The sequence below is a fragment of the Anolis sagrei genome, chromosome 5, assembly GCF_037176765.1.
Source record: "Anolis sagrei isolate rAnoSag1 chromosome 5, rAnoSag1.mat, whole genome shotgun sequence".
Classification (NCBI taxonomy): Eukaryota; Metazoa; Chordata; class Lepidosauria; order Squamata; family Dactyloidae; genus Anolis; species Anolis sagrei.
Genome location: NC_090025.1, coordinates 127,936,547 through 127,949,802, shown reverse-complemented (window position 1 = coordinate 127,949,802; position 13,256 = coordinate 127,936,547). Strand labels below are relative to the sequence as shown.

General features: G+C 42.0%; 1 protein-coding gene across 11 annotated transcripts in view; it reads right to left on the bottom strand.

Annotated features, from left to right (window-relative positions):
* CADPS2 (calcium dependent secretion activator 2) overlaps positions 1–12,653 on the bottom strand; it is a 326,390-nt gene extending 313,737 nt beyond the window's left edge. For all 11 annotated transcript variants that reach the window (XM_060777737.2, XM_060777739.2, XM_060777738.2 and 8 more), the window contains exon 1: positions 12,053–12,653. In XM_060777737.2, the coding sequence (XP_060633720.2) occupies positions 12,053–12,430 (378 nt within the window). In that variant the 5' untranslated portion in view covers positions 12,431–12,653. The remainder of the gene's footprint in view (positions 1–12,052) is intronic.
* Positions 12,654–13,256: the final 603 nt, after the last annotated feature.

Here is a 13,256-nt window from a genome sequence, read left to right as displayed (position 1 = left end):
AGGCACCAGAAAAGGATATTCTCTGTATAGAAAGAGGCACAGAATTCTGTAAGTGAAAATAGGTAACAGAGAAGGAATTGAGGCAGATGGTGTCAGGGGGAGGGCTCAAAATTAAACTCACCCTCTGGTCCTATTCAACCCCTTGTCCTAGCCCTGGCTTGGGGGGGGGGGGGCATGCTCCAGTACACTTTGATTCAAAACTCTTGAATCTCCAATGAATGTGTAATTTTTCTTCAAGCATCCTGTCAAGTTATGGCAACCTCATGCATTTCATAGGGTTTTCTTAGGCATGATGTAGTCTTGTTTAAGAAATATAGCTTGCTGTATCTGGTATTCATTGACAGTCTCCCATCCAAGTACTAACCTGGGCTTATATTGTTTAGCTTCCAAGATTAGACAGGATCTGGTGCCCTTTAGGATATTTAGGTCCCCTATACTCTCCTAGACTCTTACACTATCTTATTATGGCATAGCAGCTCTCTCATATTGTTCCAGTGTCTCAAAACAATGGGAATCTCAAATATTCACCACTGCCATCACCATTACCTTCTAGTTTCATCCTTCTTTTTTCTTCAAGTCAGCTTACTAAACTTAAATGAATACAACATAGCTAAAACATGCAAAATGCTAACATTAGAGGGTTAATACACTAAACTATCAATTACATTAAAACTATTTCAAACATACAATTAAAACTATGAAAGTCTGTTTTAAAACAGTACAATCAAATTGTCAGAATCTCTTTAAAAACTTTTTTTTAAAAAACATTTGATTTTCAATAGCCTGTTGAAATAAAAAAGTATTTGCTTGCCAATGGAAGGACAGCAAGAGCAGGGGCCTTGTAGACTTTCAAGCTCCCAGAACTGAGAGATGCAAACAAAAACAAAAAAAAATGTCATTTGGGAGTTGTGAGAGCTCTGGCATAATGAAGAAGCTAAAATGTTGTATTTGTCAACATTTTGCTTGGCTTTTGGACCATAGTGGTAGGAGAAAGAAATGGTCCAAAAATCAGCTTGATTTTATTAATGTAATTAACAAGGATAGCAAAAATGGGGATTAGGGGTTGCATGTGGCCCACAGGCACTCTTGCTGCACAACTATAACATTAGTTACTAAAATTGAGTAAACAGTTTTATGCACAGAAACCCTCAAGCCATGCTATTCAGAACTGAAGATTGGACCAAACCATTTGAATGGAAACACAGTCGTCAGAATACTTCATGATGCATACCTACATCATGGGAGAGATCTGGCTGCTACACGCTTGTTGGAGAAATCTACAGAACAGCTAGAATAGCAGTGGTATGCCTCAGAAATAAGGATAAATACCAATGCTTCAATTATTTTGTAAATCAGATTGGTAATTCATAAACAACTCAGTCCCCAATCATTTTCAATTAGTCATAACATAACACTGCTCAACAACAACGAAAAGATGAGGAAACAAACACAAATGGACCTAACAACACAACATTCAGTAGTTTGTCATGACGCATACATTTTGACATTAATTTATCTATATTGTGTTTGCATTCACTGCTTTTCAAACTGGAAGTCAACAGAAAGCAGTAGTTAAACCAGTCAAAACACAAATTATTTAAACTGTAGGGAACCATTGGTACTCATTGACAACTACTATTTCAAAATGAATTTCCCATGTATTAAGACAACTATTTCTTGATGATGGTAACTAGCACTGACCTCATTTTGCATCTGATGGGAGGAAATTGGATAAATGCTCATCACATCTAGAAACAATTACACTACATTAGTGAAACCTGACTCATAAAATTAAATGTTTCAGTCCCATGGTAGGGATTTCACAAGCTTTTCCAAAGACAAACACAACAAAGATGTGTTTTTATGGCATATTAAGTTTTTACATTTAAATACACAGCTACCATTTCATTCTATGATGCATATTCCACAGGAAACAATTAATTGTATCACATAAGAAAGACACTTATCAGGATGAAGAAGCAAAGGATGACAAAAGGAATTATTAGGTTGCCAAGTAGTGAACATAAACTGACCTTTGCCTAGCTATTATCCTTGCCTGTCCATCCCCTAAATTATCCATGCATCACAGAGGAGTCGGAGATTTCAATTATGTTGCAACAGGTGCAAAAAAATGCAATCCCTGCATTTTTCATGCTTTCTGACATACAGTGGGCACAACAGACGATTGAAAATGGTATCTCATGTCAAACCAGCCTCCAGCCTGGTAATGGCAAAACTTGGGTTCCCAAATGTGGATGGAGTGCAACACTCAAAAGTTCCAACCAACATAGCGAGTCCAGGGTTCTTGGACTTTGAAATCTGACAACATCTGGAGACCCAAATTTTAGGACTACAACTTTAGTGCTACAGGAGAATTTGTTCCATTTATTAAAAATTGTAATGGGGGGGGGGGGGGGATGGAGAGAAGTGGAAGAAATGGTCCATGCTTGCAAGTGTTCAAATATCAATATCAATGTATTGGAAAGAAGGATCAAAGCCTGGCATACAACTGTGACACTACCACAATGGTTGGGAATCCTATTCTCTATTCCAAATTACAGGGAATTACAGAGAATGTCTAGTCAGAAATGTAAAGCATCCATATCCTTCACTCTGGAGGTGGGGTGTAAGAAAACCATATTTTCCCCATTCCCAGCTGTTTTAGGCCCAGGAAAAGTGTCTTTATTTTTAACAGGAAGTGAAACAGAAGTTGACTTACAGGTTAATTCCTTTTGGAAAGATGAAAAGAGATAGCAAAATTTACCTATGCCCATTATAAAGCATTGTGGGGCATTTGGGGTGTCCCAATATTATTTTCAGGTAATGCAGTGGGGTATTCCCTAGGAAGTCAAAAGAAGCTCCCCATCCCCTAAATTTATCCATCTCCGCCTAAAAATCTCCACAAGGCTTCTGCCACATAAAAGGGTATTTTCTGGATTTCCGAATGTAAAAGATCACGTAGGGAGCCATATGGAATTTCATTCAAGTGGCTTTGGAACATGATGCAGTGCATCATGTAGCACTGCATATTTTTCTGCATTGTTGTAACATTTACAGCCCTCCTGATGTTATTGGACTACAGCTCCTATGATTCCCTCATTAGAAGTTATGCCTACTGGAGTTTGATGAGAGTTGCAGTTGGACAGTATCTGGAAGGTGTGGGATGCTTACATGATTTCTAATTTTGCTTTAATGTTATCTTTTTGCCCCCAAAAGAGACTTTTTTCAGTCACCATGGTGCTTTTGGTGTTCTGCTGTCTAGAAATGCTAAGGAAGGAAGCAATCCACCATGAGTAAGGTCTTGCTTAGCTCAAGACATGGGGCCCTGATGATACTGAAATATCTTTCTTTGCTTGAAGATAGGCAGTTCTAAGTGCTTTGTCATTTTGTATCACCTTTTTAAAAGCAAACATAATATTGCTATGTTGGATACTGCACAGTGTTTGCTGACCTATTGGTATATTCTATGTACTCTTAAACTTTCTCTGGTAAACAATATGTTATTCTATGTTGTAACATAAAAGTGTTACGATTTATGGTAGTAACACTATTTGCACTGTGGATTGCTATGTTTTTGTGGAAAATATACTATGTTTTGCCATCAAATCAGTCATATGAAGGAGAGAAATATCTGAGCTGTGGTCATTGACAGCTCTGCTCGGATCTTGCAGATTCCAGATGGCTATGGCCTCCTTGTCTGAATCAATCTGCAATGTAGCTTTCCTCTTTTCTTACTGCACTCAATCTTTTGAAACATTGTATTTTCCAGTAAGTCACCTTTTCTCATGATATATTGTCCAGGTATGTGGACATAATTATGTCCAACGTCTCAAGTTAGTCATTTTGTTTTTAAGTATGAGTTTAGCTTTGATTTGCTCTAGGACCCAATTATTTGCCTCTTTGGTGGTCATTCGTGTCCACAGAACTCTCTTCCCACACCACACGTCAAAGTTATTTATATAATGTATAACTTGCTATCTTCCCAGTATACATCCCAAGGAGACTTGCATTAAAAGTTTAAAACAAATAGAACTAAAGCAATGTATAAATTAGATAATGCTATTAAAATGCTGTTGGAATTATATATACACACACATATATATATCTTTGCTTGCCAGTGAAAAGATTAGTTGATTTTCTTCCTGCCAACTTCCTTCATTGTCAAGATTTCATAACCATACACAGAAACTGCAAATATTATGGGATGAAAAATTATGACTTGATTTGGTAGAACATGCAGTACACGAGTATGATAAAACTTATGCTAGGTGCTCATGGGCTCACCTGTAAATTCGGTACTGGGGAACCTTTTTAATTCATAGAAGAAAATATATGCCACCACACTGTAGAATACTGATTTGTCACAAAATACGCCAGGCCCAAAACAAGCAGCACGGCAGAATGAGACTTAAAGTACAGCCCTTTGACAAGTGGTAACCAGTGGCTCCCATCTTACTATGTGGTAAATCTGTGCTAACTTCCAGTCTTAACTTTAAATGAGTATATCCTGGCTGATGACTGAATTTTGGAAATGGGGTTCAGAACCTTGGATAGTGCCTTCATTATTTGGGTTAAAATCCTGTGCAGATTTCTTCTTACTCCATGAACAAAGAAGTCACCAGCTTCCATTGACTTTTAAATTTGCTTTTTCTCTTTGAATGAATAGAAGAACGAAGTGTATTCACATGGAACACATACCTCAGAACTCTGTTTAGATCATGCACATATGTAAACAAACGAATGCACATACAGATGTAGTGAGCATACATTAACTGTGTATAACTCTAAAAATGCAATTGCATGCATGATGCCTGGAGTTAAATCAATTCCTAAGGGAGTGTAGAAGTTGCTGTATGAGATTTTGAGATAACTGTAAATCAGCTTTAAGGGAAAGAGGGGGAAAAAACAGAAGAAAGAGAAAGTGGAAAACTCACCTTTTCTAACTCTAGTTTCCCTCTCAAAATAAAAACAAGAATGAAAATAAAAAGAATCAAATTAGCAAACTACACCCAAATCTAGCTTAGAGTTGGAATCTACTTCCAGAGATCTGGAATCTGCTTTCAAAGCCAATACATGTGACTTTTGGTTCTTCTCGCATTACTATTGTGTAATGGGGTTAAGTTCCAGCAAAACCATAGAGATAAGACAATCTATACAATTTTTAAAAATCAGGTCATTTCTATTACTCTAGTAGCATTCACAAGCTCTGCACAACAACTTTGCAAGATTAGCCAATAGTTAAAAAATGATATAAACAATTTTTTAAAAAAACATGGCTATGATTCCCCAATAAATGCTTTGAGTAGTTTTCTACCATAAATCACAGCAAATGTTTTGCCACAGACCAAAATACTTAGCAGAGCATGGATTTTAAAACCTCCGCTCCTGCAAGCTTCTTGAGACATAAGTTGAGCTGATTTAAAGTCTGGGAACATCTACAAGCATTCTAAGAACTGAAGAAGATGGATATTTGTGTAGAATTGTATTATAACTTTCAAGGAAAAATGAAAGTCCAGTATGATCAACATGGAAGAGGAAAGTTTGACTGGGAGTAGAAGGACTGGGCCCTGTAGCATTATTATGAATACCTGTAATTCTCTTGTTCCCTACAGGTCTTATTAATACATTCTTTGACCATACAAATAGCAGACAATCAGAATATACAAGAGGAAAGTTCAGAAGACACATCTGTATGACCCCTATATATGATCCACAAGATGCAAATCCCTTGCTACCACACTGTGCAGGTTGTTTACCCATTTGTCCTCCAGATAGATTGGAAAGGGAAATGGACAAGCCTGCCAGATACCTTCATACATGATTGATGGAATGTCTGAAGAAATCTGATCCTTGATCCAGCCCATGCTTTTTGAAGGTTTAACGTGCATGCAGACCAATTTTTAAGAATGCTCCGGGTCTATTCTAAACATTACAGTTGGCACTCAGCAGCAGAATTCTCACAATGTTATATCATCCCTAATCCAAGAACTAAACGTAGGAACATGAACAGCCCTCAGAAGATGGAAAAGACAAGGGAACGTTGAATCCTTGTTCCATGTAGCCCCCACACAAATATCCTTACCTACAGAAATTTAGTGTGGTAATATAAAAGTTTGGAAGGTTCAAATATAGAGTTTTATCACACAAGAACTTACTATGTGAGGATTTTTTTGTCTGGAACTGGCTGAAATGTTAGCACCTAAAACTGAAGTGCAGCTATAGGAAGCTTTTTATAATGCAGATATATGAAGCCATTGCATTACTGGAATTTCCAAAGATGTGAAATTATTTTTAAAAGTGTGAGGATCATTTCCTATTGTTACCAGCACATGAGCTGCCCAATATAAAGTGAAATCAACATGCTAGACTTGCATATAGTCTAGAGCACAGCAGGAATGGAAAATTCAGTAATACCGGGTCACTACAGGCATACAAAACAAATATACCTAAACCCTGCACTTCTGCTTGAGTCACAGTGGCAACTGCAATGCTACAGAACAATTAAAGGATTGAACACTGAAAATGACTTATACTTAATTTTCAACTTTAAAGTTTCAAAGCCAAATCTAAATACTGTATTGCTGTTTTTAAAAAGGAACTCGTTTAGTTGCCAATCTTGTTGTAAAGGGAAACCAATCTGTCTTGCACTTTTCAAAAGGAAATACAGGTTTTTCAAGTGTTCTTTGAAGAATCAACTGGTTTCTTTGCAGATAACATAGCTAGGAATATTGTGTTGGCTACACAATAAAAACACTGATTGTGACTAACATATGAGAATTTAAGGAGTACAAGAGCATCCAGTGAATTTTAGATAACCTACATATTCAGTAGATACTGCCATTTACACTGACAAGACTGAACATTGACCAATCTAAAAAAAGTTTTCATCAGTGAAATACAATTGTAAGTAGTTTCATTGCACTCATTTAACATTATTTGTCTGAACAACAACCAAAGGCTTTATTCATTATCACCTTTTTTGAAAAGAAACCACTGAGGGGCAACAACTGCAATTTCAGTCAGCAAAACATTTCAATTTATGTTAGAAAACATGAAGATTTTAAACAGCCTAAAATCACAGGTATCAGTACTAGCAATTAAGCAAGATTAATGGCCACAAGTATGAGTTCCTGTTGCTGACACAATCCCACTGCAAGATAGAAATTAATGGGTTCATGCCAAATGTAGATGCCTAAAGCAATTAAACACAAATCCATTAATTACTGCACACAGAAGCCATCACTTCTGAAAAATGACTACAGAGGGTTTTTTTTAGTTTGAGGTAAGATGTCAAATGTTTTTCATCTGACACCCATCACTTAGGTGGATCTCCAGAAAGTAATTTTATCACAATTTTTAATTGTTTCATCAAGAAATATTATTGGCTGATCACACTGTTCTTATTTCTTATGTCGGTTTATTCCCTCCCTCAACAGATACAGTATTTGTCACTGCAAACCTAGCATGAAGTAAAAACATCTTCCAAAAGAATGTTTTTCTCCAAGGACAAGGAGCTGTGGGAGACACTGAAGGGCTGAACCTGCTCCAAAAAAAAGGTATACCTCCAAGCCTGTCTAACAAGTACCATATTTTGACCATATTTTAGTTTTCAGAAAAGTCCTCTCCTGAGTGTAAATTGGCAGAGGGGCTCTGGAAATACAATCCATACCTTCTAATGGGCATTTTGGAGTATTTGGGGGGTGGGGGGCAGTAAACAAAAAAATTGTGATCATTGCTTTTGATCCCTGGGAGCCTCCATGTGCTTATAAAGTGCATATGGGAGCATTCTTTTTGCTGTGTGGGTGCGCACGCACACACACATCAATGTATCTATTTCACCCTGAGAGTCACAAAAATGTCCCTAGAGTCCACACATTCACCACGGTTCTAGATTGTGGCCACTCCTGTTCTGGAATATGGTGGATTTCACATGGGGAAATCCACAAAAACTGAAAACGTTTGTGTACTTTTCATGACTGCCCTACAAACATAAACTGTCCAGAGTCCTGACAGAGCAAACTGCCTTTCATCAAGGCAGAACCTTGGTCCATCTAGTGTGGTATTGCCCACACTGACTGGCAATGAGTTTCCAAGATTTGGGAATAGTCTTTGCCAGCCTGACTGAATGTATGGCATACATATGCCAAGTACAGACTTTACAAGTGAACTATCAGCCTTCCATTGCATCGTGCTGGCAGATATTTCCAGAGGATGTTTCGAATATAATTTTCCTCATATTCATGCCTCAATGCTCTACTTGGATTCAGCCCTCAAAAAGATACTGGAATCCAGCTCAAAAAGCCAATAGACAAAACAGAGTCTGGTGAAATTAGGCTTGATGAAAAGGAGATGAAAAGAAAAAAAAAGTGTGTATATATATGAAATATATGATTAGAGGTTTTATTTATGTGACACATTATTCAAAACTTTTTATCATTTCTAGCTCAGAGATATGATAAAATTACAGATCATTCATCACTTTGTATAATAAGATGTGAAGAGGCCATTCTGATCTCTCAAACTATACTTGGCTAAGCCTGATACAATTTTGCTCCCTTTTATTAGAATGTCAATAGCTTCCTTTTGTTGGTCGATGGTCTCTTAAGACTCAGTTTTTACTGGGGACTGAAACAAAATGGATGTTTGCTGTCTGAAGCAATCTTGGCACTATGATTATTTCCTCTCCCTAGACCTGCTTTCAGCCACCTGCATTCCAAAGGAAACCATATATCACTTTCAGTGCCAAGGGAGTAGTTTAAGTCAGAGAAAAACAATGCTGTCCTCTGGATTTGGGAAAGCTGGTATATTGCCATGTCGCTGTCAAGTGACTTGAGCAGTTGAAACTTTCAGGCACTGCTAAAATAAAGAAAAGCTAACTGTGTAACTCTTAGATGGTACTGTAATGCTCCACTCACTTGATAGTAAGACCTACTGAATTCAGGTCTAGCTTCTAAAATATGTCCTTCTCCGACCCAATATTATTTTGTTATGGGATTGCAATCCCTTAGGTTACAATGTTACCTAAATAGTCCCTTCTGACTCCAATTATGTAATTATATATGTCAGAGTAGACATAAAGGTAAAGGTTTCCCCTGACCGACTCTGAGGGGAAGAGCCGGCATTGTCCATAGACACCTCCTAGGTCATATGGCCAGCATGACTGCATGGAGCTCCATTACCTTCCTGCAGAAGTGGTACCTATTGATCTACACACACTTGCTTTTGAACTGCTAGGTTGGCAGAAGCTGGGGCTAACAGCCGGAGCTCACTCCACTCCCCATCTCTATTTCTAAGCCGAAGAGCTGACGTTGTCCGAAGACACCTCCAAGGTCATGTGGCTGACATGACAGCACAGAGCACTGATACCTCCCTTCTGAAGTGGTACCTATTGATCTACTCACATTTTCATGTTTTTGAATGGGCAGAAGCTGGGGCTAACTGCAGGAGCTCACGCTGCTTCCCGGATACGAACCTGCGACCTTTTGGTCAACAAGTTCAGCAGCTCAGAGGTTTAACCCCCCTGTGCCACCAGGGGCTCAAGTGATAATAGCAATGCACAAATTTTTGGAGGTATGGAAAACAATTTTAACCCCCCTGGGGTCACTGACAAAAAATGGCAACAAGAAAACCAGAACTGACCAATGTGTTTTAAAAATAAATGTGCTTATGAGTAGTACTAGAGCCCATTTAATGGTGAATCACTGCTTAGAGGCTTCCAAGATTGGGATTTCACCCTTCCTGGCAAGAAAGGGGTAATCCAGAGAAATCAGTGAAGTCTAATAAGGAGACACTAAAAAAGCCTTAAGGGTCTGTAGGTGGACCCACGCCAGTCCCCCTGTTGCCCTATAGCAAATTCTAGTTTTGTGCTGTTGTTATTTTTGATGATCATGTAATATTATACCAGGAAAAATATCAGGGTTGACCTCAGGGTTTACTCTGGAGATTAGTGCTTTCCACACAGAATAATTATAGCAGTCTGATACCACTTCTATAGTTTGGTGAAAGATTTGAGACTTCTCTGCCAGAAAGCTGTAGTGTTGCAATATAGGGAATAGACTAGAGCTCTCTATGACCCACCTCAGAAGTTAAGATCATCTGGGAAGGCCCTGCTCGTGATCCCACCACCTTCACAAGCACGATTGGTGGGGACAAGAAACAGGGACTTCTCAGTGGTGGCCCCTTGTCTATGGAACTACCTCCCCAATGAAATCAGATCAGCTCCCTCCCACCTGTCTTTCAGGAAGAAGCTTGAGATGTAGATGTGGGACCAGCATTCAACCAGTAAATAATGCAATAAAGAAAATAGGCTAATGGAATTGACAATTGGACATGCCTTGGACAATGATCTGGATTACGTGATTTTAATTGATGTTTTAATAAATTTATTGTATGGTTTTAATTGCATTTGTTTATTTTTATATTTATATGTATTGGCATCAAATCGCTGCCTGCTGTAAGGCCGCCCTGAGTCCACTTTTAGGGTGAGAAGGGCAGGTTACAAATATGTGAAATAAATAAATGTAATTAAAATATTTTCTCAAACCACAAATCCCAGAAAGGACTGGTGGCAATGAACCTGCAAACCGCACAGTGGATACTTTCCAGGCAGTTGGATCTGTGGCAACTCCGGATGTATTCCTGAGTAGACACAGCTCGCACTGGCCAGAGAGAACAGGCAAAATCCACAGACTGTAAATGAAGCCACACCATTCTCCAATGATAGGTTAATTCTCCCACCAACCAAAGCAAGGCAGGCTGCCTTTGGCTCGCCTTTCTCAACCTGTTGCCAAAGAAAGACAGACGGAGAGAAAGAGAAACGAAGAGCTGGAGACGATGGGAATTGACTTCCTTCCTTCCTCACAGCATGGTGTGTGACCCACTGACACAAAACAGATTGTCTGGCAACCGACTGCCCGGAAGACTCGGTGTAGGAATGGGGAGGAGGGAGGGAAGGAAGGAACAGAGTTGGGAGGAAGGGAAGAGAAGGAAAGGGAGAATGAAAGGGAAAGACGGAAGTAGCGAAGAGAGGGAAGGAAGGGAGAAACGATGCAGAAAGGGAGGAAGAGAAGGAGGGAAGGAAGGATGAAAAGGAAAAAAAGGAGGGAATGAATGGGAAAGAAGGGAGGAAAGGGAGTGCAAGAAGGAAATTAGGAAAGAAGGAAGGCAAGAAAGAAAGAGGGGGGAGGAAGAAAAGAAGGAGAAGAAAGAAAAGGGATTGAAACTGGGATGACAGGAAGTACAAGAAAGACGGTAGCAAGGAATTAGGAAAGAAGGAAGGCAAGGAAGAAAGAGGGGGAGGGGAGGAAGGAAAGAGGAGGAAGCAACGAAGGAGGGAAAGAAATAAAAGGGGAAGGAAATAGAGGGGGAGAGAAGGAATGAAAGGGAAGGAAGTGAAGGAGGAGAGAAGGAGTGCAAGAAGGAAGGAAGGACTTTAGGAAAGAAGGAAGGCAAGAAAGAATGAGGGAGGGAGGGGAGGGTGGGAGGAAGAAAAGAAGGAGAGGAAGAAATGATGGAGGGAAAGAAAAGTGGAAGGAAAGAGAGGGAGGAAAGGAATGAAAGGGAAGTGAGGGAGGAGAGAAGGACTTTAGGAAAGAAGGAAGGCAAGAAAGGAAGGAGGGGAGAAAGAAAAGAAGAAGGGGAAGAAACGAAGGAGGGAAAGAAAAGGGGAAGGAAAGAGAAGGAGTGCAAGAAGGAAGGAAGGACTTTAGGAAATAAAGGAGGCAAAGAAAGAAAGAGGGAGGGGAGGATGGGAAAAAGAAAAGAAGAAGAAGAGGAAGAAACGAAGGCGGGGGAAGGGGAGGGAAAGCGAGAGAGGAGAGAAGGAATGCAAGAAAGAAGGTAGCAAGGAAGTTAGGAAAGAAGGAAAGCAAGAAAGAGAGAGAGTGGGAGGGAGGACATGAAAGAAAACGGGAGGGAAAGGGAGGAGGAGGGAGGGAGGCGCACTGAGCGGTGACCCAGCCGGCTGCAGCCTGCACCCAAGTTCCCTGGCCTGCCTGAGTCTGGGCCAGGCCACCCTCGGCCGGCTTGGCTTGGGCCACCCATCCCCGCTCACCTTCTGCTGCCGGCGGGCCATGTCGGTGGGCTGCTTGGCGTTGAAGGGGTGGGCGATGCAGCGGGCGATGAAGGCGTAGAGCTGGAGCCGGAGCCGCTTCTCCCGCTCCTCCTTCTGGAGCCGCTCCTGCTCCTCCCGGCCGTCGCTCCGCGCCGAGGGGCTGGGGCTGGCCGGCCGCGCGGCGGGCGAGGAAGACGAGGCGCTCCCGACGCCTCCTTCGCTGCTGCTTCCTCCTCCTCCTCCTCCGGCGCTCCTCTCGGCGCGGCCAGGCTCGGCGGGGGGCGGGAGGGCTCTCTGGGCGCCGTTGGGCAGCGCCTCCCGCCGCTCTTCCTCGGCCAGCGCCTCGGACTCTTCCTCGCTGGAGGACGGGTCGAGCATGGTGTCCGCGCCGGAGTCCCAAGCGCTCCTTTCCGGACACGTCGAGCTTCCTTCCCCGACCAGACCAGAAGGAGGCTGGCAACGGACGGGAGCCGCCGAAAGGCGAGGGCGGAGTTTGGGGAAAGGGGTCGAGCTTGGCCGGCGGGCGGGGCGGGGTAGGACGGGAGGTGTCGGGGTCGGCTCCTCTCCCAGGCCTGTCCCTGCCTTTCCGTCTCCCTCAGAGCCCAGGGGAGGAGGAGGAAGGCAGGCAGGCGGGCGGGCAGGAAGGGGGCGGGGCTCCGCCTGGCGAAAGAGCGCGCGGCCTGCCTTGTCTGACTGCCTGCCACTCACAGGTGGGAAACCTGTGGCGCCACAACAAGCAACACGTGGAAGGAAAGGACCGGCCCGCGCCCCGGACGCGCGCGCGCGCGCTCGCTCTCTCTTCTGCCTGCGCCTCCGCGCCACCTGTCCCGCCAGAACTCAGGGCAAAAGGCACCTGAGGGAAATAGCTTTCCCTGCTGCGCCATGGACAAGCCTTGGAGCCCTTCCACACAGCCATATCACCCAGAATGTTAAGGCAGAATAGCCCACAGTATCGGCTTTGAATTGGGTTATCTGAGTCCACACTGACAAAACAGATAATGTGGGATTTTACTACTTCATCACACTAGAGCAGTGGTTCTCAACCTGTGGGTCCCCAGCTCCCAGAAATCCCAGCCAGTTTACCAGCTGTTAGGATTTCTGGGAGTTGAAGGCCAAAACATCTGGGGACCCACAGGTTGAGAACTATTGCACTAGAACAGGGATCCTCAAACTTTTTAAACAGAGCATGTGTACCTGCAGCACC